This window comes from Hipposideros armiger, unplaced genomic scaffold (assembly GCF_001890085.2).
Source record: "Hipposideros armiger isolate ML-2016 unplaced genomic scaffold, ASM189008v1 scaffold_159, whole genome shotgun sequence".
NCBI classification, from domain to species: Eukaryota; Metazoa; Chordata; class Mammalia; order Chiroptera; family Hipposideridae; genus Hipposideros; species Hipposideros armiger.
Window position 1 is genome coordinate 3,078,715 of NW_017731509.1, and position 26,741 is coordinate 3,105,455.

Consider the following 26,741-nt stretch of genomic DNA (forward strand, 5'->3'; position numbering starts at 1 on the left):
CCCAGACCCTCACAGCAGAGTGTGTCTGACCTCACCAGACCCTGACGACCCTCTGAGTTCCTACATCAACGCCAACTACATCCGGGTACGTAGCCCTATCCCGATGGCCTCTCCCTGACAAGGAGGCCCAAACCGATGGGATCCGTCCTTTAGGCTTGTCCCTAAGCCAGCGAGGCTGCTGCAAGCCCCTGGGAAGAGCCTGAGTATAGGGAGTGGGTCCTGGGAACACTGCGTCTGACCCTGACAGCCTGGACTTGGCTGGCCGCAGGGCTACGGTGGGGAGGAGAAGGTGTACATTGCCACTCAGGGACCCATCGTCAGCACGGTCGGCGACTTCTGGCGCATGGTGTGGCAGGAGCACACGCCTATCATTGTCATGATCACCAACATCGAAGAGATGAACGAGGTAGGCACCCCGCGCCGTTACCAGATGCCTGCTGCTTTGTGCCTGTGCTAAGCATCTTGCTTCCCTATTAATTCTCACGACAATCTTGTGAGGTTGATAGTGTTCACTCTGCTGTCAGGGTGAGGACGTGTGAGGCTCAGCGAGGTGAAGTCCTTTGTTCAGGGCCACACAGGCTATCAGAGGCAGGGCCTGGAGCTGGCCTCTCTACCTCCAGTGCCCATGTTCTTAAGCAGGATGTTTTGCTGCCTTCCAGCTTCCCAGGGCTGGTGCTGGCTACTTCTAGACCTGTAACAGCCCATTTCATTGAAACTCCACAAAAGTCCTTCAAAATGGGTATTACTCCCATTTTCCAGATAAGGAAACTGAAGCTCAGAAAAGGGAAGTGACTTACAGGTTACGAAGCTGTGTTCTCTAACCACAAACCTGTTGTTGCACTTTTATATCTCTCCTGGCTAACCCTGGAGAGGCACTGGGAAGAGTGTGGTTGGGGAACTGGGAGGGTATCTCAGCCTGATCTGGGCCCTTGCAGAAGTGCACTGAGTATTGGCCAGAGGAGCAGGTGGTGTATGACGGTATCGAGATCACCGTGCGGAAAGTCATTCACACTGAGGATTACCGGCTGCGACTCATCTCTCTCAGGGTGAGGCCTGGGGCTGGGCTGGGCTGGGCTGGGTGGATGGGGGCAGGGGCTTGATTGGGGACTCCACAGAAAACAGGGTCCCAGAAACCACGCTACCTGAAATTAAGGCCTGTGTCTCCCAGGATTTACTGATGAGCAGGGATGAGGGAGGGGTGAATGGAGTTGGGGGTCAGAAGCAGGACCAAACCTCAGTTGTATTTCATGCTCTTAGGCTCTCTCTGTGTCTACACTGTCATTCATAATACCTTTCAGCTCTGCTTTAAATGCACCCAAATCCAGGACTCTCTGGATAAGGGGTCTCCAGCTGCCTCCGGCCCTGTCCTTGTAACCAAAGGACCATGATGACTTTGAGATCCCGGCTAGAAGCAATCCCCTTTACCTGCGATACGCGGCTTCTGGCCTGTAGTACACAGTCTGTCCACCAGAGGGAAGGCCCTCCTTGCTGCATTTGGGTTGCACAGAGGTGGTGATTACAGAAAAGGGGAAAAAGGAAGATACACAAAATATGAGCAATACAAAACAGCCCAGAAGAGTTGGGGGAGGCATCCTCCCACCCTGAAGTTGTGCTTCTTCCAGGAGCAGCATAATAGAGGAGATTGTTCCTTTGGAATCAGGAGGATCAGTGGGTCTGCTTTTGAAAAATGATAACAGCCATGATTGGGTAAGGTGGAGCCACAGTAATAACCCCAAAGGTTGGAAGACGTGAACCGGGCACCAGAAAGCTTGATGCCCTATCCAGAAACAGCTTGGAAAATCCAGTGATGCTGGCAGCCTTGGGGTCCAGCTCCAGGCCCGAGACTTTTTCCTCTGAGCTGCACCCTCTCCACCTGAGTGGCTCTGAGCTATAGGTCTGGCTAGGGGGTAGAAAAGGCCAGGAGATAGGGAGCAGATGACGCAGGCTCCCAAGGAACCAGCCTCCTGATTCCCCAGAAAGAGAGGCTGGGAGGCAGGGGTTGTCTCATCTTCTCAGTGCCACAGGACTAGTTAAGGAAGAACTGGGCAGGTGAGGGTTGGGAAGTATTTATTTCTTTCCATAAACCTTTATAAGCACCTGCCCTGGGCCTGGTTCTGGGTTGGGTACTGGGAACACAGAGCTGTTTAAAGCCTGGACTCTCCTCAAAGAGCACCCATATATGGTAAGTACTGAGCTAGAGGTAGGTAAGAACACAGAAGGAAACAGCTAGCTGGGGTGCTTAGGGAGGGCTTCCTGGAACTGGTGATGCTGAATGGGGTTTTGAAGGATGAATAAGAGTTGACCAGGGGGCAGACAAATGGAGGGCGCATTCCAGGCAGAGGAAAAAGTAAAAGTAAGGTCATGGAAGATAGAATAGCTGTGAGCATGTGCATGTGTGTGTGTGTGTGTGTGTGTGTGTGTGTGTAGCAGAGGTTTCTATCTACAAACCATTAGGAGTGTGGGAGCATAGAGTACCAGTATGCAGGGGCAGGAGATGACCCTAGAAGGGTAGAACCTGCAATGCGTGTCTTATTTGCCAGGCTGAAATCAAAGGAGAATGGGTTTTATTCAGAGTAACGAGAGCCATGGAAGGGTTCTGAGCAGGAGAGCAGCATGTCCAGATTTGTGCTGTAGGCAGACCATTTTGACTGGTGTGGAGATGCAGCAGTCATAGGGGAAGGAGAGGTCTACACGGGGAGAGATGATAAAGGCCCAAGTGGAAGAGAGGTGGTCATGGTGGAGAGGGGAATATGGAGAGGAGGGAGGGAAATGACAGCATTTGCCAGGGGTAGGGGTAGGCAAACCAAGCACAGTGAGGTGAGAGGAAGGGTCCCAGAACTTCCACTGGGTGCCTGGGCTATTTGTTAAGGAACTGAGAGAAAGGAATGAATTGGAGAGGGACTCTTCACCTCTCTTGGATGATGCCGGAATTGCTGGGGCAGAACTGACATGAAGACCAATGCTGACGTCGCTCGTCAGCCCCCAGTACCAAGATGGCTTTGGGTCTCTTGTCTGGTGCCCCTGGGCAATGTGTTATAGATGGCCAAGGCCAAAGGTCCCACTCCCTGTGTCCTCCCTCCTGTGTTCTTCTTCCTCCCATCCCATCTCCATCCCTGGGCTGGTTTGTGGGCTCAGAGAGCTCAAGTGTATCTGGGGTGGGCCTCTGTCTCCTGGGCAGAGCGGGACTGAAGAGCGAGGCCTGAAGCATTACTGGTTCACATCCTGGCCTGACCAGAAGACCCCAGACCGGGCCCCCCCACTCCTTCACCTGGTACGGGAAGTGGCGGAGGCCACCCAGCAGGAGGGGCCCCACTGCGCCCCCATCGTTGTCCACTGCAGGTGGGTCCTCCCAGCCACCAGCCAGGGCAGGGCAGCGCCCCCTGCTGCCCTGCCCCTCACTCTGCCCACCCCCTCGGCCCTCAGTGCAGGGATTGGGAGGACTGGCTGCTTCATTGCCACCAGCATCTGCTGCCAGCAGCTTCGGCAGGAGGGCGTGGTGGACATCCTGAAGACCACCTGCCAGCTCCGTCAGGACAGGTCAGCCCACAGGTGGGGGGCGGGAGCACCTGGAGAGCTAGAGCAGCAGGGGCAGCAGGGAGAGACTGACACATGCATGGGATGAGGGGCAGGAGGACACAGCAGGTATGGACCAACGCGCTGATGCGGGGAGGGAAGACAGATGGGCAGAGGGGCTGGATCCGGACAGCTGGTGGCTGGATGAAGAGGGCGGAGGAAGAGCTGGTGGCCAGAGGACGGGCTGAGAGCCGTGGGACATGCCGTCCCCGTCCCTGCTATCTGTGTCAGAGCCGGGAGGGACAAGAAGGACAGGGGAGTGGCTGGAAAGGGCCGGCCTCTCTAAGCTGCATAAAGATAAGACCCCTCACGAATGACTGGTACTCCACGGGTTTAGGGGACACCCTCCTGCAGCCCGTCTCGCAACAGCCCCATCCCCACTGTGTGTCTCTGCTGGGCAGGGGCGGCATGATCCAGACGTGTGAGCAGTACCAGTTTGTGCACCATGTCATGAGCCTCTATGAGAAGCAGCTATCCTGTCAGTCCCTGGAGTGACTTCATTCCTCCTCTGAGGTCCTCTGGGCACCACCCAGCCTGAGCCTGGACCCTCACCCCAGCCACCCCCAGGGCCCCGCCTTGGGTCCTGGCCTGCTCCCTGCCCTGCCTCCCCCGCTTCCTTCAGCCTGGCCCCTTTCCCCCAACATAGCTCTTCCTACTGTATATATATATAGGGGAGTGGGGCAGGGTGGGGGAGGGATGTGCCAGGCCAGGCCTGGGGCCCCAAGACCTGACCCACACCACGCAGACCTGGGGCCTCAGTTTTTAACGATGGTTCCATTGCTACTTGATCCAAAATGTTTGTGCCGCACTCCAAGTGTTCTGCCACTGCGTGTTCTGTCTGTCCATCCATCTCTGCTGTCTATACCGGACACTGTGTCTCCTCAGCCCTGGAAAGGGGTCATGAGCTCCAGCCCCTAAGTAGCCCAGGCAGAGGTGCCTGCCTCCGGCCCCACCCCCTCCTCCCAACGGGCAGATGACGTTTTGCGTCCAGTGACTGGGATGAGGGTGGGGCGAGGGGCCTGAGGTCCTGGGGGTCAGGCACGGTGGGCTTGTGAGACGGGAGAGGACTCTCAGCTGGGAGAGAGGAGTGTCACAGCCTGGGTGGCCCCGGGGTGTCAGATGCTGTCACGAGCAGTGACCAGCCTGTGAGGCATTGGGAAGGAAGGGGCCCGATGGGGGCTGGGAACCCAGAGGACCTGGGCCCTGGTGGGGGCGGGAGGGAAAGGTGTAGCTCCGAGGATGGGGTGGGGACTTGGCCCCAATCTGTGTGAAACATTTTTTTTGTGTTACTGTGGGAAAGCCTTCCCAGAAGTCTTGCTGCGTGTAGCTCTGCGTGTGTTCCTATGTCCATGCGTGTGTTGAGAGCCCATCCGCAGGGCATGCATGACTCTTTGGCAACATGTGTTATCTTGGAGCCACGTGTTTTTATTGCTGACTTTAAATATTTATTCCACGGCAGACAGAGACACTTGATGTCTTTTTATAATTTGCTCGTGGTCATTGAATAGAGCAATAAATGGAGCATTTTGAGCAAAACTAGCCCTCTTGGGTCTGTGTGATTGCCTCTCCCCTCCACTCCTTGCCTCCTTGTACTCCAGTCTTCTCCTCCTCGAGTGTGTGTATGCGCGCACAGGTGTGTGTACACACACACACACACACACACACACACACACACACACACACACACACACGACCCTCAAACTCCCTAATGCCCCCTTGTGGAAATTGGGAATATGGAAAGCCAAAGATAATCCATTGGAGAGGATTCTCACACACCCTCATCCAGCCAGGAGCTCTGGGCCATGGGGAGCCTCAAGGACAGGTGTGGAGGGCTTCTACAGAAGGCACAGTGGCTAGCAGGCCACCAGCTCCGACAGATGGGCTAGAGAATCCTAGGCGGGGGTAGGGGAACATTCAGGCCACCCCCCAGGCTCCTCCCTGTTGGCCAGGATAAGGCTAACTTATCCCACATTAGCCCTACAGGTCCCAACAGCAGCTGCAACCCAGCAATTTCCCTTTTAAGGCCTGGTCTGAGAGCAGCCCCTCCCGAGGGGCTCCAGGAATTCGCAGTGGGCTCAGATCTCCTGCTCTATTCTTACCCCTGCCCCCAGGGATGCAGCTAAAGTCGTTGTGATGCCACTGCTGGCAGGCAGGGGTCACTCCAGGTCAGGAGTGGAGCCCAGGGCAAGGCAGCTGACCAACCAGCAGGGCCTCACAGACCAGAACCTTGTATGCGCTGGTGGAGGGTCCAGGCATGCAGGAACGGCACAGACAGTGAGGAAAGAAGAGGGAACAACTGAAATGCAGGTCCCAGAAGGGGGGGAGGGGGCATGCCCTCCAGCCACCCTCCAATAGGAAATTAGGTCCTCCTACCCTCTGCCCAGATTGGGGGATTGGGCTGTAGAAGTGAGAAGGGGGGAGGGCTAACATTTCCCTCTCCTCCCCCAGGGTGGCCCTGTGAGGTCACTCAGGCTGTGCAGGCACCATATATAGAATGCAGCCTGAATGGTGCCTCCTTGGATTGATGCAAATGGAAGACCCTCTAGACCTTCCCATTGGACTGTACGTGCACACATACACACACTACCCTGAGCCCCTCAGCTCAGAGAGTTCCCACCTAGCAGCAGTGAGAACCAAAATCTCTGCCACAAGGGAACAGATCAGGTACCGCTGGGCCATCACCCCAACCCCGTCCCCAGCCTTATTTCCCCCCTCCCTTCCCCCCCCCCCAATAAAAAGTGTGTGCCATCTAGCTGAGGCAGCTGCAGAGCCTGAGTAAGGGATTGCCCCCAGGGGACCAGACATTTAAGGAACCAGTGTCTCCTGGTGGCCCCACTATTGGGGCAAAGGAAGAAGGAGACTGGCCAGTTTACAGCACAGGCACTAACTGCGCCTCCAAAGCCGTGGACACAGCATTTGAGGATTAGGAGGGACTGGTCACGCAAAGGTAAGATATCTGTCTTCCCTCAAGAAGGGACAGAGACTGCGACTTTCTGCGCCCAGAGGGGGACAGCAGGAGGGGGACAGGGGTGGTCTCAGAACCCAGAGTGAGAAACAGGCCAGGCAGAGATACATCATTGTGGGGAGATTGCCTTAAACAGCCTGGCTTAGAACAGAGCTTTTGGGGTCCCCTGGAAGGGCACTGGGCTGGTAGTCAAGAGGCTAAGATTCCAGTCTGACATTAGACAGGTTATTTCTCTCAGACATCAGTTTCCTCATATACAAATTAAGGGGCTAAAAACTGCCATGCTGGTTAGACAAGTACATCCATTCATTGAAATACTGTGTAGCTGTTAACAAGAATGAGGAAACCTTATGAACTGGTGTGAAGAGATGTCCACAAGATTTATGAAGTGAGAAAGAAAAGGGCTGATTACTGTGTATAACAGGCTCCATGTAAAAAAGCGGGGAGGACAAAGACATTCATCTTTTCACGAAGGAACTCCAGAAGGAGCCTAGAGGGCGCCAGTGGTTACCTGTTTGGGAAATATTGGGAGATGGAGGGGCCCAGGAGCAGGAGGGAGTCTCTTCATACACATGTTTATATTGTTTCATTTTTTTAACTATGTGATTGAATTACCAATTCAAAAAAAAAGTATAAGAAATAAAAATTCAATCTCTGTCTTGACTATATCACAAACCAAAAGAGCTATAGAAATGCACTGTGGTCTGGCTTTAGCATTCCACCCGTGCCAGAGGTCCCGGGGCCCAGGAAGAAAATCCACAGCTTCCTTCCAAGGCCCATTCCAGTATGGCTTAGTCAGAAACTTCCTTCTTAGGTCTGACTTCATTTCCTTCTGATAAAACCTCCAGCAACTGCCTCCCTAGTTCATGTAGCTATCAATAGGTCCGCAACTCCCTCTGGGCCTTTCTTGGTTCACTGGGTAAACCTACACCCTACATCCTCCCCCTCCCAGAACTTGGAATGGTTTAGGATTACCATCCCTGGGGGACAGGCTGATTGGTCTTTGTAACCAGCCTGGGAAAGTGAGATACAAAGGGAAGAAGAGAGAAGAAGCTTGCTGCCCAACTTCTCCAGTGACATCCATCTCCTGTGCCCACCTGCCCCGTCCTTTCACACACACACACACACACACACACACACACACACACACACACGAGCAACTCTGAATCTCACTCCTACTCCCTTCCTTGTCCTTCATGGCCTCATCCTCTCCCGGTCCTCTCAGGTGAGTGCCCACGCCTGCTGTCACCATGACGACCATTCATAAGGAGATGGTACAGGAGCATGTGTCCATGGAATTCTCCAGCTCCACTACCCATGTGCAGACCTTCTCTCAGACAACCAAGATCACGGGAGGCAAGTGGAATGGGATGGGAGGGATTGGAAAGGGGCATCCTGTCTTTCTCCACATCCATCCCCTGGGTGACCTCAGTCTTTGTGACTAGTGGGCCCCTCAGAAGCAACCCTCTCCCAACCTGTGCTTCTAATCTGTATGTTGATAAAGCTTCAGCCAGCTGGATATTCACCCACAGATCAGATCTCCAGGAAAACATCTCAGGAAAAATCAAGTACATGGCTGTGTGTAACTGATGAACTCAATTGTTTGAGGTGATCAGAGCCATAGGCAAAAGCATGTCTCTCCGATGGTAGAATTTCCAGCATGGAGGAAGTTAGGCAGGTAGCTACCTTGTCTGCACATGGTAATGCTGACCCTGCTCCACTTAAGAAATCAGCGACTTTGAGCTGCCAGTGGAGAGAAGATGAACACATAAACAAGTGACCTAAGCTTCCAGAATCTCAGCCCTTGGAGACCAGACCTGGGGGAGGGCAGATCCAAGGAAAAGCTGAGAAATGGTCTCAGAGCAGAACAGATTGTTTTAATCATGTCTCTCGAGAAAAGTAATTAAAAGATGGCCAGAGGCCAGGGTATTGAATATGCATCCTCCCCGTCATTGCCCCTCCTTCAAAGTCCTGGATGGACAGTCCCTCAACGTCCTCTGTGCACAGAGGTCAAGGCCAGATAAACAAGCTACACCAAGCCCTCCTTGTCAGTGAGGCAGAGCAAATAGAACAACTGGGATTTGAGACCAGAAGTTGCAGACTCAAGTGATTATGGCAGTAATTCTCAGTGCTGCACTGCACGTTAGTCATCTTAGTCGCGGGGTGGGGAGCGTGAAAAAAATAGCAATACCTTAGTCTCACCCAACTGTTAAATCAGATGTGTGTTTGTTTATAAAGCTCTCCAGAGATTCTAATACGCAGCCAAAATGTAAAACCACTGGTCAGTTAGGGTCCTGGCAGGGAATTTAAATGCAGGAAAAAGATTAAGGTGAACTGGAGAGGACATACTTCATCTAAAGGGGCAGGCGTATGCACCTCCCACTGAGTGTTACCATATGGGAATATAAGAATCCAGAAATCTGAATTTTTATGTGAAATCTCTCCATTTTTATAGGTAGGGCTATTTTTTGTTTAAACATTGTTGAGATCAAATAAAACGCGTGTACGGGCCAGTGCAGCCTGAACACTGCTTGTCTGAGACCTCTGATCACTATTCAACAGCAGGCCACAGGGCCTCTCAACACATTTTTCCTTTCTCAGCCCTTCAGGTTGGTGAGGATAATAAATGTACCTCCTTCACTGGGGTGTTGTGAGGATTAAATAAAATAATCTCTGACGTGCTTAGCATAGTTCCTGACACAAAGGGCTCCATGATTTAGAGCAATTATTCACTCACTAGCCAACAAGATTGTGTGTAGTGTAGTGTCTGTTGAAAAAACAACGTTATGTTTCCCAAATATAAAATTATATTACCATATTGAATATGCATGCTCTTTCAGGTAATGAGATTCCCATATATAGTCCCACTGGAGCGGGAATGTTTTCTGTCTCTTACTCAGGTATCACTACTCCCATGGTAATGAATGCTGAGCCCACAGAAGGGCAGGGAGAAGGCCCACAGCTAAGCTCCCAGGCCTCCCAAGCAGGAGCAGGCCCAGCCCCTCCTAATGCTACTGGGGAGCCAGGACTTCCAGGAGAGAAGCACAAGTGATCAAGAAAATCCCAAAAGAGAAGTTTCTTCTTTAAAAAAGAAAAAAATTAGGACTCAGGGCCAGTGGCCCAGGAAGGGTGATAGACCACTGAGGGGGTGGGAGAGGAGTTGGCTCCCCCTGGTGTTAAAGTTTGCCAAATACAATGATCACCTGCTCTAAAGGCCTCCTTACTTTTTTTATTCAGATTTTAAAAATTAATTTATTGGGGTGACATTGGTTAATAAAATTATATAGGTTTCAAGTGTACAATTCTGTAATACATTATCTGTATATTGCATTGTGTGTTTACCGCGCAAAGTCAAATCTCCTTCTGTCACCGTACATTTGACGCCCTTTACCCTTTTCTACCATCCCCTCCCCCCTTACCCTCTGGTAACCACTAACTATACTGTTGTCTGTGTCTATGAGCTTTTGCTTATCTCCTTCATGTGTTGCTTTCAGTTTTATATCCTATATATGAGTTAAATCATATGGTTCTCAACATTTTCCGTTTGACTTATTTCTCTTAGCATATTCTCAAGACCCATCCATGTTGTCACAAATGGCAGTATTTCATCTTTTCTTATGGCTGAGTAATATTCCATTGTCCATATGTACCACAGCTTCTTTATCCAATCATCTATCGAAGGGACATTTCAGATGTTTCCATGTCTTGGCCACCATGAATAATGTTGCAATGAACATAGGGGTACATATATCTTTACAGATAAATGTTTTCAAATTTTTCGAGTAGATACCCAGGAGAGGGATTGCTGGGTCATATGGTGATTCTACTCTTAATTTTCTGAGGAACCTCCATACTGTTTTCCAATCTACATTTCCACCAGCAGTGTATGAGGGTTCTTTTTTCCTAAGGGCTTCCTTTCTTAGCCAAAGCCGGTCTTGTGGGCACTGGCCTAAAGTGCTCTACCATGCTCCCTAGAAAAGGCCAGCCCTCCAGTCTGGAGCTGAGCTCTGCCTGGAGTCCATTCTGACCTCTCTCCTGCCACCACAGAGGAAGTCATGACAACGAAGTCCTCAAGCACTGTAGAGTTCTTCAGTTTGGTGACTCGAAGTTCCAACGTCCCTGCGGGCGAGAGCGTCCCTGAGTTCGTGGAGAAGCCTCACCCAGTCACTTCACCTGAGGGTGCGTCGCCCTCCCACCCTACCCCTTGTCTCCCCAGGCCCCTGGATGCTTCCCTTTCTTCCCCAGTGTCCCTGTCACCCCCCCACCACCACCACCACTGTCCCCCAAGACACAAGCACTGGCAGAGCCAGACCAATGGTTCCTCTCCTGCCTGGGCTGGGGTAAGATACCTGGGAGGAGGCAGGGAGCAGGCAGAAGGTGCAGCCTGGAGGCTAAGAGGTGAACTTGTGTCCTGTGCCCACTGCAGGGGATAAAGCTGTGTTCCGAGCCCAGGTGAAGGGGAACCCCAAACCCAACATCTCCTGGAAGAGGGAAAGTGGCATCCCCATCAAAGAGTCTGCCAAGATGTTCTACGACAGCATTAACAAGGAGCACGTGCTAAAGGTGCAGGGTCTGAACCTGAGATCCAGTTACCAATGAGACCAGAGGCAGGGACCCCAAGGGCGGGCCACAGGTCCTCTCACCAACAAGACAGCCACAGCAGAGACCCAAGAACTGGAAGATGGGAAAAGAGGCTGTCACTGCCTTAAAGGAGGGATAGGATAAGAGTCCAGTCAGGAGCTGGGGCTTTCCCAGAGCAAGGGACCAAAATTAGGGGCAGGGCAAGGCAGAGCTAGGGCAAAGGCAGAACAAATGGGAGGGAATGAGCCTTCCTGAAGGTGAGTGAACCAAGGGACCTTGAGACCAACGCTAAGGGAGTGGCTAGAAAGAGACGGGACCATGGTGGGTGGAGCGAGGCTGAGTTGAAGTGGACCCAGACGGAGGGGCTGGTCATAGAGTAGGGGTGAGGGTTAGGGATCCTGGGCTCTTCAGGGGAGCCTTCCAGAAGAGTCTTGCCAATGGCCGATAATGCTTAGGCATAACCAACTTCTGCAACCTCTGGTTCCAGACCCTTTGAGGAAAAGGAGGGATGGGTCCTGGGCAACCTAGGCCTATAATTACTCCAGTTTCAATTGGTCCTGCCCCACCTTCCACTGTGAAAGGCAAAGAGCCTCCCCTCTCCCCCCACAGACCGAAGTTGGTTCCTTCTCCTCACAAAACCCATTATTGGACCATCAGCTCTCGCACAGCACAAACTGCCCCAGAGTCCCCCTATTGGCCACCCTTTACACAAATTTTTTCAGCGAGCACTTTCTGAAAGCCCAGTGGGCTGTAAGTGACCTGTGCAGGCACGAAGGTAGCCTTATTCGCCACTGTTTCCTCAGGGGCTCAGCCCAGTACCTGGCAGGAAGAATAAATATGTGTTAAACAAAGGAGTACTCAGCCCAGTGCCAGAAACTGCAGATAGAGTGACAACTCAGAGGAAGTCCCCGTATTCCAGGAGCTCACAGCTGAGGGGGACATTCTGATGCAGTATCAGGCTACAAACACAGACACGCACACAGATTGCTACCTGGTACCTCCAAATCATAGAGGCTGTTCAAAACTCCACACATACAACCAGCACTCAGCTCTTCCCAACCCCTCCCAAAATAGCCTCCTTTCTCATCTCGAAGAAAGTCTCCCTGTGGTCCCCTCCCCTTCCCCTACTAATAGCCTGACTCTGCTCCAGCTGGAGCCACTGACGTTGGATGACTCTGACAACTACAAGTGCATTGCAAGCAATGACCACGCAGATGCCATCTACACCGTGTCCTTGCTGGTGACAGAGGGTGAGCCAGTCCCCTCCTCCTGGACTTTCTTCTTAAGGACCAAACTCCCCCTGTTTGACCCTGCCCCTCTCTCTGTCCTCAGGTCAAGACAAACTGGATTTCAAAAAGATGTTGAAGAAGAGGTGAGGCTGGGAGGCTCCTCTGCCCAGAGTGCTGTCCCCCCACCCTCTAGGCTAGAGCTTCTCGAAGACCTTTCAACAGGACCCTGATTTAATGGCCCAGACTCCAAGAATCCTTGGAGTAGGGAGGGGCAGCTCAAAGTTAAAAGAGGCTCCCTCTGTCTTCAGAGGGAGTTGCTGAGTCCAAACTTGGCACCCATCTCCTCCCAGGGGTGCCCCTCCTCCCAAGAAGAAGCAGAAGAAGGTGACAGATGAGAAAGAGATGCTGGAGATTTTGTCCAAGGTGCCCAAGAAGGACTTTGAAAAGGTCTGCATAGAGTATGGTTTCACTGACTTCCGGGGGCTGCTCAAGAAGCTCAAAGGGATGAAGAAAGTAGAGGTGGAGGTCAGTACCCATGGGGGGGGGCAGGGGCAGGGGTCTGCAGAACGGGGGATGGATCTCACCAAAAGTGCTAGTGCCGTGTATCTCCTGGTAGCAAGGTCTCCCCACCCTGCACATACACACATACTCAAAGGCATACTCTCGACAGCAAAAGCATGAAAGGAACTCAAGTCACCTTCATTCTACCTCTCCTCTCTCTACCACTCCCGAATGTACTTGCATGGACTTCAGAGTCAGACAGACCTGGGTTCAAATCCTAGTTCGAATGCCTTATGAACTGTGTAAACTTGGGTGTCTGAACCTCGGTCTCCTCATCTACAAAATGAAAATTATACTTTCCTTTTTCATTTTTTTTCATGTTGTTGTCATTCATTCACTCAACGAACTCAAAATTATTAAGCATCTACACTGGAATTCAAGAATCTATGTAATGAGCCCATGTTTATAGTGACTGTCCTATGAACGATAGTGCTTTTCTCATTCCCCATCATGTCTGTCTCCCCGTAAATCTTCCAGTTCATCAGTGGCAGGAGGTAGGGGGGAACACAGCCATCTAATCAGCCTAGTCATTTCGCTCCAGACCCTTGAGGGGCTCCTCCAGGATTGGGGAAAGACTGGGCAGGCTTCAGATGCCCCTAACACCTGCCATTCTGTTATCTCAATCTCTTAGACCATTCGGATTCTGAAGCCCCTGGAAGATATAAAGACCAAGGTTGACGCCACCGTGTGCTTTGAATGCATTATGGAGCTGAAGGACCCCAATATCAAGATGACATGGGTCAAGGTGGGGAAGCACCTAGGCAGGATCCACCCTGGCAATATCATTTCCTCTCTGCACCCCTTCCCTTTCCAGACCCTCTCATTATCCATCAGCCATGTCCTCTCTTCCATCTTATCAAGAGGATGGAACTCCTTGTATGGTTGAAACTGGCTGGGAATTGGGCTCTATTTTTAGCTGTTCCACCACTTTGCTGTTTGATTTGGGACAGTTACTTTCCTCCCCCTATGCCTCAGTCTACCCATCTGAAAATGCTGGGTTAGATAGTCCTAAAGGTCACTGAAGAACTAAGAGAAAGCATCTAATGAACTCATGCATATTAAGAGTTTAGGCCTTGGGGAGACAGGGACCCTGGATCCCACTGAGGCAGATAATGACACTAGAGAGGTCTTAGGGGCCTCTGGGTGTGTTTGAGGATCTTAGAGAGGTAGACATGGCATCCTTCAGCTCAGGTTGACCTGGGGGAATGGGGACCTCTGGAAATCTTCTCCTAAACCACTTCACCAGCTTTTATGCCTGTTTCATCGGGCAGGGTAATGAACCACTGAGGATCCAGTACTCCCTGGGGAAGTATGATGTGAAGCAGATGGGCACCAAGTACATGCTGGTCATCACCAATGTGAACATGAATGATGCAGGCACCTACAGCCTGTCCGTGGGTGACAAACGGATGAATGCTGAACTCATAGTGCTGGGTATGAGTGTGGGCATCATGGGGCACATGGTCAGGCTCAGGGAGGAGGAGGAGCCAGGGATGGGATCCATGGGGACATGGAAGAGAGGACTATGGGACTATGCCGGAAAGGATGCATGGGGGTGGGCATTCATGGAGGAGGGAAAAATGGGGTGTAAGGGAGAGGACTGTGAGATAACTGCCATGGGGCAGTATAGTATAGTAATTAAGAGCACCATCTCTAGAGTTAGACTACTGGCGTTCAAATCCCAGCTCCCGTCATTTATGAGTTGTGTGATTTGGGGCAAGTTATTTCATTTCTCCTTGCCTGAGTTTCACCATCTGTAATATGGTGAATAATAGTAGAATCTACCTGTGTGGAAATTAGATGCATTAATTTGTGCAAGTTGGCAAGAATAGTGCCTGGCACATATCTAAAACTATGCAAGTGCTTTTTAAAATTGCTGTTCACATTACCGGTGAGGAGACATATGAACATCATGGGAGGAGATTCCAGGATTCACAAGAGAAATGAAAGGAAGGATACTTTCCCCAACTGTGGACTACAGGTGGCCAATGACATCTGAGTCTCCATGCCCTCTTCACCATCCCACCCCTCAGGAGAGAAGAGAGCTACAGCCCAGTAATTGCCCCTCCTACTTTTTGCTGCAGATGAGCCACTGAAGTTCTTGGGAGAGATGAAGCCGGTGAAGGTGACAGAGCGCCAGACAGCTGTGTTTGAGATCCGCCTCTCCAAGAAAGTGCCCGACTTTGTGTGGAAGTTCAATGGAAAGGAGCTGAAGAGGGATGAAAAGTATGAAATCACAGTGTCCGAGGATGGTCTGACCCACACACTTAAGATTAAGGATGCCAGACTCAGTGACAGCGGCGAGTTCTCTGCCGAAGTGGGAGACCTGGTACAGAAGGCCCAGCTCACTATTGACCGTGAGTGGTTGGGTCAGAGCTTGAGGGGTGGGCTTCATGCCACAGCAACCTCCATGTGGGCAGTCATCCATGCATTTATCCATCCATCCATCCATCCATCTATCATCAATCTATCTCCTCTTTGCAAGGCCCTGTGATGGGTACTAGAAAGAAGGGCTCTCCTCTCCACTAACTCCTAGTCTAGTAGAAGAGGCAATGTAGCAATGGAATTAGTACAGAAGTTCTCCAGCAAGGAGTCAAGATACAATGGAGTCTTATTATCAGCTGGGAGATCATAGGCCAAGAAATTATTAGCTGTTCTGGCTCTAAATCATATATTATAATACATCACTCTTGACTACTCACATTCTAATATTATATAGCTAGTTTGGAGAGTTGCACATGATGGTGGGTACACCAAGAAACATGTCACACATCTGAACCACACTTGACACATGTGACATGGAATCATCATTGCTGTGATGGAGGGAGACACAGAAGCTGTGGGAGCCCAAAGAAGGGGCACCATCTGGTGATGTCAGAAAGGATGTGATGAGGTGATGGCCAAGCTTTACCAAGAACAAAAAGTAGTCCAGCTTTCAGAGAGGGAGGAAGACAAGAAGACATTCTCGGCATAGGGAACAGCATGTGTAAAGGCCCAGAGAGACAGTGCAATTCTGGCTAGAGTTCCACGGGAGCATTTATCCCATTTCACATATGAGGAAACTAAGATTCAGTGAATGCATTGCATACAAGTAGGTAGCAAATAAGGGGCAGAGCTGGGACTCTCCCTGCCAGATACCTCGATGGGTTACATGTTGCACACAATCACACTCCATGTCACAAGTCCTTGTGTCTTCTCGGGCCAAAAAGAGGAGCAGAGCTGCAGAAAAGGGATGTAGGAGGTCCCAGTGTTTATCTGTCCACAGGCATCCCCATCAAGTTTGTGAGCACCCTCAAGAACGTACGTGTGAAAGAGAGGAGCCGAGCATGCCTTGAGTGTGAGCTGACATCCAAAGATGTGACACTGCGCTGGAAGAAGAACGGGCAGCTGCTGGAGCGTAGCACCAAGTACAGCATGAGCCATGAGGGCAAGAGAGCAGAGCTGATCATTGAGGATGCACAGCTCAGTGATGGTGGCGAGTACACCGTGGTGGCCATGCAGGATGGAGACCCCACTGAATACTTCAGTACTGCCATGGTCACCGTAGAAGGTACACACCCACCCTGTCAGTCCCCACTGACTAACCCCCCGGACCCTAACAGTTCCCTATTCTGGACACTGATCACCCCCACACACACTGACTGCAACCTTCCCCCTGACTATGATCAATTTCTACCTCCTCACTCTGACAGCCCCCATCTCCCAAATTCTGACCATCTCTGATCTCCCAGTCGCTACCTCTTAGACGCTGATCATCCCACACTCCTTGACCCTGACCAGCTCCTACTCACTAGCCTTGACCACTCCTCACTGACACTGACCACCCTCAACTCCCAATAATCCTTGGGCATCCCACAGACCAGCACAAGCACAACTAAGCATCTCAACTCCCCTCACCACCTGCATCCCCACCATCTGTTCCCCTTCTTCAACTGAGCATCCGAAGTCCCTACTGACCATCCTCTGATGATCAACTCCTTCCCCCATTAGCCATCTCCCATTCTTCCTGGTCACCATTTCCCAGTGCCACTGATTTTCCCCCAACCCCTCACCTGCTTGCTCCTATCCCCGCACTGACCATACCCCAATCGCCCATTGACCATTTCCAAGCCTCCTGCTCATCATAAATAATTTTGATAGACGCTGCACACCTGACTCTCCCCAAAGCCTCTGCTCCCTTTCTCTCTAGAGCGTCTGGCCACGGTGAAGAGCGGGATGTCCGACGTGCACGCGGCCACCGGGAGCCCGGCTGAGCTGTGCGTAGTACTGAACGACGAGAAGGTGGAGGGCGTGTGGCTGAAGGATGGCAAGGAGGTCGGAAGCAGGGGCTAGGGAAAGGGACCAAGGAGGAAGGGGTCCATTGGGCGTACACTCACACTCACGCCCACCCCTTGCCCCCCACCCCCACCCCAGATCACGGACTTGCCCGGCGTGCAGATCGTGAAGCAGGGTGCGGTGCACAAGCTCATCTTTCCCAATATGGGCCCCGAGCACGAGGGCAAGTACACATTCAGGGCAAAGGGCGCAGAGAGCGAAGCCTCCGTGTTCATTGCAGGTAAGGTCGCCGCCCACTGCAGACAAACCTCAACCACGCCTGCCCCGCCCACATGCTCATAGCCCCTCCCCCATCCCCATGGGCTCTACCTCCACCCCCTCGACTCCTCCCCCATCCCTGTGCGGCGAGCCTTTCCTACCGCCCCGCCCTGCAGATCCTCCTACCATCGACCCGTCGGTACTTGAAGCGCTGGCCGCGCACCCCGTGACAGTGAAGGTGGGCCACACGGCAAACATCAAGGTGCCCTTCCGGGCAAAGCCGCTGCCCAAAGTGACGTGGTACAAAGACGGCGTGGAGGTGACGGAGGAGGAACGTGTGTCTATGGAGCGCAGAGAAGATCAGGCGCTGCTCTCCATTTCCAACTGCGTGCGCGAGGACAGTGGCCTTGTCCTGCTCAAACTCAAGAATGACCACGGCTCAGCCACGGCCACTGTGCACCTCAACGTGCTGGGTGAGGGCAGGACCGTGGCTGGGCAGGGCCGAGGGCACCGACTGTCCAATGCTCAGGGGACATAGAGTTGGGGGCAGAGTCAGACTTTGGGTTGTGAATGGGGTTGGAGTGCTGGCTTTGTAACCAGAAGCCCCACTTCCTAACTTCCTAATGAGGTGGCCTTGGGCAACCTAAGCCTCAGTTTCACTTACGGAACAGGGTGATCTTTTATTAAGTATCTATTTCAAGTGAATTGAAAGTACACCTCCTAATGTTAGTTAGTGTTATTGACTTAGAGATGAGGACATGGTTGGAAGTAAGGTGAAAATGGGGTGAAAGAGAGGAGGGACTTAGGGATGGAAGTGAGGTTGGTTGCAAAGAGTACTGGGGTTGAAAGTGAAATGGAGTGAAGGGAGGTGAGAGATAGAGCTGAGGATAAAATGAGGTTGAGGAAAAGATGGTATAAGGTGGGGAATGGGAGTTGGGATGGTTCTGAACATAAGGTTAAGGAAAGATGAGAAGCTGGCCTTAGTGAACTAAATATTCAACGTGCAAAACACACACACCATCATTACCTCCTCCATTTGCATCTCCATCAAGCTGTGGGTGGGGAGATTTGAGTTTCAGTTCAATTCAGCAGCAAGACTAAGCACCTCCTGTGTTCTCAGTACTGGGGACTCAGAGATGAAGTATCCCCAGCAGTCCTCAACCCAAAAGGGATGAAAACTGGTAGACATGTAATTATAACAAAAGGTAGACTATAATACCAGAAAGCACTGGAGTTCTGGAAGCTCAGAAGAAGGGGAGATCTTATCTGGAAGGGGACAAGGTGGGGATCAGCCGAGGAAGGGGCCCCTCGGGTCTCGAGTCCACCCATTCCTAGGCAAGCAGGAGTCTCAGTGGACAAGGATGAAACTCTTTGGACAAGTCTTAGAAGGAGGGGCAGTGGACACAGGGAAGGGCGAGGGATCCAGAAAGCTCAGAATCTATGTCCCAGTCTGGCTGGACCTCCAGCGAGTGGGATGAAGCCTTCTGATTCTTTGCTCCAAAGCCCCATTCTGATGCTATCTTCTGTCCTCAGACCGTCCCAAGCCTCCCCAGGGCCGAGTGGAGTTCCTGGAGCTCTCCGGTAATTGTGTGCACATGAAATGGAAGGCCCCAAAAGACAACGGTGGGCGGCCTGTGACTCAGTTCATAGTGGAACGGAGGGCAGTCGGCAAGAAGTCTTGGGTTAAAGTAGGCGAAGTGGACAGCAAAGTCACCAAGTTCTCCACCAACAAAGTGGAGGAGGGAAAAGCCTACCAGTTTCGTATCCTGGCGGTCAATTCAGAAGGAGTGAGCGACCCGCTGGAGACAGATGAAGTGTTTGCAGGAAATCCTATTGGTCAGTGAGATAGCCCTGTGCTCAGTGGGAAACTCAAGGGTCAGGAGGGGGGCCTTCAGGCAGTGAGGAATGCTGGCCTATGGGGAACTACACAAGGTCATTTCTCTAGCTGCCCCCGTGAGACAGATGGAGCAGAACATTGTTTTAGGCAGGAATTCTCAACTTTTTCCAATCAGAACACATGTACCGCATAGTCCTTTGTATCCAGAACTGTGCACTGCTCCAGAGAACTGACTCCACTTGTTTCTCCATTCCAGAAATCATCCTGAATCCAAGTGAGAGTGATGTTGCTTTAGGGATAACATTGAATCCATGCTAAATTTTTTCCAAAGAAAACCCTTGACAACATCAATATTTTAATTATGATTACTAATTAATTACTTGCTACACTACTCCCAACTGATCTCGATGTCCCAGTGTGTCAAGACAGTACATTAAGAACTGGAGCATTGGGAGTGACACAGGTTGGAAGGTTTAAGTTGGCGATTCTTCATCATGGCTACACATTAGAATCACCTGAGGTCTTTTTAAAAATGCTGGTGCCTGGCCTCCACCTGAGGCCAATAGAATGAAAATATCTGGATGTAGGAACTAGACAGTAATTGTTGGTAGTGGTTTCTTCTCTTCCCACTTCATATTAATGTACAAGCAGAGCTAAGCATCATGGGTTTAAGGGTTTTCTTTGTTTTGTTTTTTAAAGGGGGGGGGTCAGAAGTCAGCATGGGGTGGGCCACGTCTACACGCTCCCTCTCCTAACCTCTGTCCTCTATCCATCCCCTATAGAGCCCCCTGGTCTTGCCTCCCAGCCTCAAGTGACTGATGTGACCAAAGAGGCTGTGACCATCACATGGAATGCCCCCACCCAGGATGGGGGAGCCCCAGTGCTTGGCTACATTGTGGAGAGGAGGAAGAAAGGCAGTAACCTGTGGGTGCCCTTCAACAAGGACCCCATCCAGGGTGAGTTTCTAGGGACAGAGGGCCCAGGAGGGACCAAGGGAGACTTTGCTGAGTGGACCCATGTGCCCCTGCTGCTCTGAACATCCCCTCTCCCCCAACTCCACTGAGGATTTTAACAGTGTCCCATGTTCCCCTCTTCCATGCCCTCTCAGTCTACAATCTCCCACACCATGGGCCTCCTGACCTCATAACCCCTCAAATTCCCATTTCAGGCACCAAGTGCACAGTGGATGGTCTGCTGGAGGATACAGAATATGAATTCCGAGTTATAGCTGTGAATAAGGCAGGCCCTGGACATCCCAGTATGCCATCCAACTCAGTGGTGGCCAAAGACCCTGTCAGTGAGTTTGGGGCTGCCAAGCCCCAACACACAGTAGAATTGAGACGATGTCTTCTCTGGGAAAGTCTAACAGGAGGGGTCAAAGAGTCTTCACTTTCTGGGAGCTCCCAGCCTTCTGGAGGGACAGGATTCAGACCTGAAAAGCCAGCAAATTAAGATTGAGAGCAAGGGACAGTGAGGAGGCAGGGTGGAACAAAGTTTTTAAATCAAACTTTGAGTATTTCTGGTATTAGTTGAGGTAATAGAAGATTGTTTGAGATGGGGTAAGGGTGCTGGGTAAATGGTAGGAGGTGAGGTCGGGATACTGCATGTGAATGGATATGGTGGAGATGGATGGGTTAAGGGCTGGGGTTTTGAATATAGACGGGTTGAATGTGTAGGGTATGTTGAATTTGGAGCATATTGACTTTAAGGGTGAAAGTGTTGAGTCAGTAAGAAAATTGAATTTGGAGGTGGTTGAGTGTGCAAGGTTGGGTATCGAGGGTGTTAACTATGGGAGTTGGAGGTAGAAGTGTTGAAGTGAGGTTTCAAGGGTACTGAGTGTGGGAACTGGCATGAGTTGAGTCGAGATGGGTTTGAGGGGCTGACTGGATGTGTGTTTCACCCCAGAACCCCCAGGCCTGGTGCAGGGCTTGCACGTGTCTGATTCCTCCAACTCCAGCATCTCCCTGGCCTGGCGGGAGCCTGCAGAGGGAGACCCACCCTCTGGCTACATCCTTGAGATGCGGGCTGAAGACACCAAGGAGTGGTCCAAGTGCACAAAGATCCCCATCTCAGGCACCTGCTACACGGTGGGAGGCCTCACTGAGAGGCAGAAATACTTCTTCCGAATCCGGGCTGTGAACGAGGCTGGGGTTGGGGAGCCTGTGGAGCTGGATGATGGGGTCCGTGCCATGCCACCACCAGGTGAGGACACAGAGAGGGCTGGGGTTTAGGTCCCAACACCCTAGCTTTCAAATCTTCCTCTCTGGGACCTCGTCCCACAGGGGAAGATTGGGTGATGCTGTGATGAAGAAAAAGTCATCCATACTTGCTGTGCCTGGACAGAGCCAGGGGTGAAGTGAACCCCAGGAGCTTCCCTGCCAAAAAAAAACAAAACAAAACAAAACATTCATTATGTGCCAAATAGTATCTACTGTGTGCCAAGGGAGGTGTGAGGGATATAGAAACAAATAAGGCCCTGGACCTGCTCTCAAGGGTCTTATATACTAGTAGAGGGAGACAAATGCGAAAACAAATGCTTCACAGTGATGCTGGGCTGTAAATACCTGTATGTCCTTTAATGGGGACATGAAGGAGGAGAGGTTGGGAAAGGCTTTGGAGGGGAAGCTTAAAGCTGAGTCTTCTGGAAAGAGAGGTCCATTCTCCCACCTCTGTCTCCTTCCATCTCAGCTGCCCCCAAGTTTGACCTCAGTGCCCGGCTGAAGAGTCACATGGTGGTTCGTGCTGGGACAGCCCTCTGCATCCATGCCGCCTTCTACGTGAGTCATTCCTGATCCTGGCCCCAGATGCCCACCACTTAGCCAAGATGGCTGCTGTCGCTATCATAGTCTCTGCTTCTGACTCTGCCCCTCGCCAGATATCTGGCACTACAGCCCGGCAAGAGACTCCTCAACATTGAGGGGCGGGCCTGCCCCCAAATACCACCTGGGTAACCCCTGGTGCCATCTCTTGTCACCACCAGGGCTCACCACCACCCAGCGTGATCTGGCAGAAAGATGGCATTCCCACCAAGGGCAGGGAAGCCATCACCAAAGGCAAAAACCACTCCCAGTTCCTCATCAATAGCACCAAGCGCTCCGACTCCGGGGTGTACCGCATCTTGCTGCAGAATGAGTTTGGAGAGGCGCACTATGACATCCATGTGCGAGTGGCAGGTATGACAGTGGGCAGAGGCCTCGGGGAGCATCCCTGCACACTCTCCAAAATATAGTTCCACGCTGCCGTTTGAGCTCCTGCTCCTATGAAGTCCTGCCTTAAGGTAGTAAAGGCTTCTCTGGCACCACAGAGTAAGACTTCATCAGCCTTTGCCTTAATGGGGGGGTTGTTTCCACCTTTTCTCATTGTGCTGAAGCCCCAGGGGCATTGAACTAGGACCAAGCCCTTGTTTCAGTTTCTGCAGTCATATCTGGTGAGCTTTGGGACATATGCAGAGTAGGTCGGAAAAAGAGAGCAGAGAGAACGGGTGACAGGCAGGAAGGACAGACGGAGATGAATTAATTAAAAATTGGGGTGACCTCTTAGAGAGGGCTGGAAGCTTTTTTTTTTTTTGCTTTTTTTTTTTTATTGGGGAATTGGGGGAAGGGGAACAGACAAGTTGCTGTCCTTTTGTTCTTCAGTCTAGTTGTGGAGGACGTTGGCTTCACTGGCCCAAGTTGGCACCATCATTGCACTCTTCCCAGGCGAGACAGATCAGTCGCCAGCTTCTGGATGGCCGCTCACAGCGGCTGCTGGCCGCTCACGCTGGCTGCTGGCTACACACGATAGCCCATGGCAACCCACTGTCACAGGGGCTGCAGCCTACGCCGTCACCGGCGACTCACGGCAGCCCAGCTCCAGGTTGAGCTGTTGTTCAGCATCTTACCTGTAGAGGGCAGTGTCACTGGTCCTCATATGTGGGATCCGAACCAGGGTCCTCTGGCATCCCAAGCCAGTTCTTAACCATCGTGCCACTCATCTGGCCCTAGAAGCTTTAAATAAAGCCCTAAACCCCCAAGGGATGAAGGGATGAATTTTTATTGAAGTTACTACATGCCAGGCATTCACCCAACATGTCTATGATAGTTAGTGCTAGCCGTATTTTTGCAAATGAGGAATTGGGTCTCAGAAAAGACAAGTGACTTGCCCAAGTTCACAGGGCTAGTAAATAGCAGCACTATATACTTCAGAAACAGATCTTTTTGATTCCCAAGAAACCACAAGAAACCAGCTGCCTGAGACTCAAAGGGCTTGGCAGGTGGCTGGACAATATTTCAGGTCCCCCGAGGTACTGACGGACCTTCTGACTGTTCCAGATATACCGCGGCCACCCACAAACCTACAGCTGTTTGAGGAGGTCCCCAACACGGTAACTCTGACCTGGAACCACAGCCCTGACGTGCAGGAGGATGGCGAGGCCCACTACGTCATCTTGAAACGGGATGCCAGCACCGCCACCTGGTTCACAGCAGCAGAACGCGTCTTCAGCAACAAGTACACGGTTACCGGCTTGCTCCCTGGCAGGAAGTACTACTTCCGAGTGCTGGCCCGGAACGAAATTGGTGACAGCGATCCACTCGACTCCAAGGATACTTGGCTCGTCAACAAGGACAAGAGTGAGTCAGGGTATTTGGAGGTTACGTCTGGGATCCCTGATGCTGGGGATGGCATAAGGGTTGCAGGGAGTACCCAAGACTCGAGGTAAAATCAGAGGACCATTGAAGTGGAAGGGTGAGAGTCAGGGTCGCTGGGGAGAAAAGTAGAGGTCTGGAAACCTAGGGGAGAAGATACCTTCGGGTACCCTGAGGGGTGGGGCTAAGATGGAGGTGGGGAGGTACCCTTGGGGGTAGGGTGACAGTGGAGGGCTGGATGGGCTGGGGTATGGTATAGTGCTGAGACATGGTCCTCTCTGAGCCAAGGGGGCTTAAGGCAGTGAGGACTGGGAAGGGTCTCTAAGGAGCAGGGAGCAGGTAGGGTGGCAGAGGGGAACTTTAGGAGCCAGTAATAAGGCCCCAGTGTTGACGGCATCTGGGACTCTAATCCAGGTCATTGAGGTTCCATGAGCTGCATCTCAGGGGGTGCCCTCCAAGCTCTAAGACAGTGGGTGACAGGTGGGTATCTGGGGGTGCTGACGGCCTCTGCATCCTGCCCACACAGTTGAGGACCTGAGCTCCAAGCTGAAGCCATACAAGCAGAAGGACTGGCGCCACGCGCCTCGCTTCCTGACCCCGCTCAAGCCACACACGGTGCTGCGCGGCCAGGACTGCACCATGACCTGTGCCTTCCTTGGGAACCCGCGGCCCACTGTGACCCTCTACAAGGGCGAGGTCAACATCACAGCTAACTCCAAGTTCTGGTACAACTCCACCAGTGGTGTATGCACAATTGTCATCCCCACCTGCACACTCAAAGACAGCGGCGAGTACAGCGTGCTGGTGGAGAATGAGCTGGGCAAGGACCGCAGCAGCTGCACGCTCACAGTCTATGGTGAGGGTGCCATGGGATGGGGGCAGGAGGCAGGGTGCATCCCATGTGGGGCAGAGGCACAAAATGGCGGTCTTGTGGGCTGTTGACTCTCTTTGCATGGCTGGCAACTTTTTAAATATAATCTGCCATCAGGTGGTGTAAACATTGGTCATAGGTGGGATCACTCTCCATCCTCAATGTCATTTGTTATGTGCCTGGCCCCTGCAGATGTGGAGGTTTGCAAACCCTTGGCAGACTGTGGTTTGCAACCCTTGGTGGGCCTAGACTTGCCTTGAAAAAGATACTGGTGATCAGGCCTAAACCACACTCACCAATCACAATCTCTGTGGCGGGGTCCTGGAAGGAATGTTTATGTTTACAAATTTCGCAAGTGATTCAGGATTGAAAACTACTGGTCTAGGGCAGATGGGAGGCACAAATGCTGGGAGGACTGAAGGGAACCTAGTGGAGGCCCTCCCTCTGCACATTTGTGTCACGTTTCTGCTCATGTGTACACATGGAGGGGAAACATTTTATTCCTTCCTACACTGTGTACTGTCTTCATACCTACACAGCCAGTAGCATAAACTCTCAGTGCAGAGCTGACCTAGCTTGCTCCCTCTTGCTTAAACTCACTCCTAGCTCTCCCATGATCCTCCTGATAAAATCCCAACTAACAAGGCCCCTCCCCCACCCCATCTCCCTCTGCCACTCCCTGAATTCTCTGTGGCATTCCATCAGTGTCCATCGTCACCGGGGTTATAGACATTTTTAATCGCGTTGTAGGTACCTTTCCTTGGGGAAAAGACCATGTCCTGTTGCTCAGTCTCTCAGGCACTCAGCTAAGTGTCTGGCACTGAGGTGACGCCTTCAGCGTGGCTGCTAAATTGTGTGACAAAACTAGGCCAGGGAAGGCAGTGTGGGAGACAACCAGCTTTCTGTTGGTAGCAGGAGCCAGCCCTGACAACTTAATTCTGCTTGTAAGCACATGGGCCCAGGGTCCTGGCTCCACCGTTGACCAGCTGTGTGACCTTGGCAAGCCACTCTAAGCCTGTTTTCTCCTCTACTTCTTAGGGCTGTTGTGAGGCTTAAATGAGATAGTGCATGAAAGTGCCTGGCACAATGCCTGGCAAATATTAAATGCTCAATAACTGGCAGCTCTTGGCCCCACACCCTCACCTGATCTTGGGAGACTGGGACTGGGGCCCACTCCCAGCCCCAGGGGGAGGATCGGGGGTCCCAGGCAGAGTCTAGTCCCTGGTTCCTGCATAGTAACTACAAGTCCAGCGGTATGGAGTTACCCTTGCTCCTAGCATCATTAACACTAATACTTGTTTTGCTCTTTCAGATAAAGATGACAAGTCAATTCTGGCATCAGTCATGGAGAATCTGCAGAAAAAATCAAAGTACCTTATGTGAGCTCCAGCCCATCCCAGGCATCAGGAGGATGTTGTGATGTGGGGCTTCTTGACCTGTCTTGGGCACGGTCCCCGTGAGGGAAGCCCAGTTTGCTCTCTGGTGCTTGTCAATGTAAACATTCAGTGAAGGGATGGGACAATAAACTGACTGAGCTCACCCTTGCCTATTCCTGAGGGTGGTATACAGCAGGGACCAAGGAGATGGAAATGGGCATGGGATGGGGATACACAGAACCCAGACCTTTGAGAGCCTGGTCTAAACCCACCCACACCAGGAGTGACCAGCTCCTTTTTGTCTGGGCCTTGACTTGCCTTCTCTCCTCTCAGGGCACGGATGGGCAAGTGTTGCCAGATTCATCTTTCTCCCCATCCTGCTCTGTCCCATTTCTTTAGACCAGCCAGGTCTGTCATCAGAGTTCAGGGTTTGATGAGATCAGGACCTTGCCTCTTTAGTGTGCAGGGTTCCCACTCTTTGAGGACTAGAGCATTTCAGAGCTAGAAAAGATTAGTCATCCAGCTCTAGCTTTCAAACTTAGGTTTTGCAGCAGAATCCTTCCTTTTAAAAAAACAAAAACAAAAAACAA

At 51.7% G+C, this 26,741-nt stretch overlaps 2 protein-coding genes and 1 long non-coding RNA gene across 9 annotated transcripts in view; 2 read left to right on the forward strand and 1 right to left on the reverse strand.

Annotated features, from left to right (window-relative positions):
- Positions 1 to 5,112, forward strand: part of PTPN5 (protein tyrosine phosphatase non-receptor type 5) — a 53,911-nt gene extending 48,799 nt beyond the window's left edge. For all 4 annotated transcript variants that reach the window (XM_019651410.1, XM_019651411.1, XM_019651412.1 and 1 more), the window contains 6 exons: positions 6 to 85; positions 269 to 406; positions 936 to 1,046; positions 3,179 to 3,339; positions 3,424 to 3,537; positions 3,975 to 5,112. In XM_019651410.1, coding sequence (XP_019506955.1) covers positions 6 to 85; positions 269 to 406; positions 936 to 1,046; positions 3,179 to 3,339; positions 3,424 to 3,537; positions 3,975 to 4,068 — 698 coding nt within the window. In that variant the 3' untranslated portion in view covers positions 4,069 to 5,112. The remainder of the gene's footprint in view (positions 1 to 5; positions 86 to 268; positions 407 to 935; positions 1,047 to 3,178; positions 3,340 to 3,423; positions 3,538 to 3,974) is intronic.
- Positions 5,113 to 6,375: 1,263 nt separating this feature from the next.
- Positions 6,376 to 26,314, forward strand: IGSF22 (immunoglobulin superfamily member 22). Of its 3 annotated transcripts, XM_019651395.1 has the most exons (23): positions 6,377 to 6,520; positions 7,764 to 7,894; positions 10,586 to 10,717; positions 10,965 to 11,101; positions 12,270 to 12,369; positions 12,452 to 12,491; positions 12,699 to 12,873; positions 13,541 to 13,654; positions 14,181 to 14,343; positions 14,994 to 15,266; positions 16,175 to 16,459; positions 17,099 to 17,223; positions 17,323 to 17,464; positions 17,619 to 17,915; positions 18,976 to 19,278; positions 20,062 to 20,235; positions 20,448 to 20,576; positions 21,185 to 21,481; positions 21,968 to 22,056; positions 22,260 to 22,452; positions 23,590 to 23,889; positions 24,431 to 24,760; positions 26,088 to 26,314. In XM_019651395.1, exons 2-23 carry the CDS (start codon positions 7,789 to 7,791, stop codon positions 26,156 to 26,158), a joined length of 3,975 nt encoding a protein of 1,324 aa, XP_019506940.1. In that variant the 5' UTR covers positions 6,377 to 6,520; positions 7,764 to 7,788; the 3' UTR covers positions 26,159 to 26,314. The 3 variants fall into 3 exon arrangements, with proteins under 3 accessions (XP_019506939.1, XP_019506941.1, XP_019506940.1); XM_019651394.1 differs by lacking the exon at positions 26,088 to 26,314 and having other exon boundaries at positions 6,376 to 6,520; positions 24,431 to 26,076; XM_019651396.1 differs by lacking the exons at positions 20,448 to 20,576; positions 26,088 to 26,314 and having other exon boundaries at positions 6,376 to 6,520; positions 24,431 to 26,076.
- LOC109387480 (uncharacterized) lies at positions 10,366 to 17,145 on the reverse strand. Of its 2 annotated transcripts, none has more exons than XR_002125008.1 (3): positions 17,061 to 17,145; positions 10,888 to 11,938; positions 10,366 to 10,657 (listed from the first exon to the last, which is right to left on the reverse strand). It is a non-coding gene; the product is annotated as an uncharacterized LOC109387480 (long non-coding RNA). The 2 variants fall into 2 exon arrangements; XR_002125009.1 differs by lacking the exon at positions 17,061 to 17,145 and adding an exon at positions 14,982 to 15,066.
- Positions 26,315 to 26,741: the final 427 nt, after the last annotated feature.

Coding starts and splice junctions, on each gene's coding strand:
- IGSF22 (XM_019651394.1), top strand. CDS start 7,789: ATGACGACCATTCATAAGGAGATGGTACAGGAGCATGTGTCCATGGAA. Junction 17,224..17,322: donor GGCTGAAGGATGGCAAGGAG/GTCGGAAGCAGG, acceptor CCCCCACCCCAG/ATCACGGACTTGCCCGGCGT. Junction 22,057..22,259: donor GCATCCATGCCGCCTTCTAC/GTGAGTCATTCC, acceptor TGTCACCACCAG/GGCTCACCACCACCCAGCGT.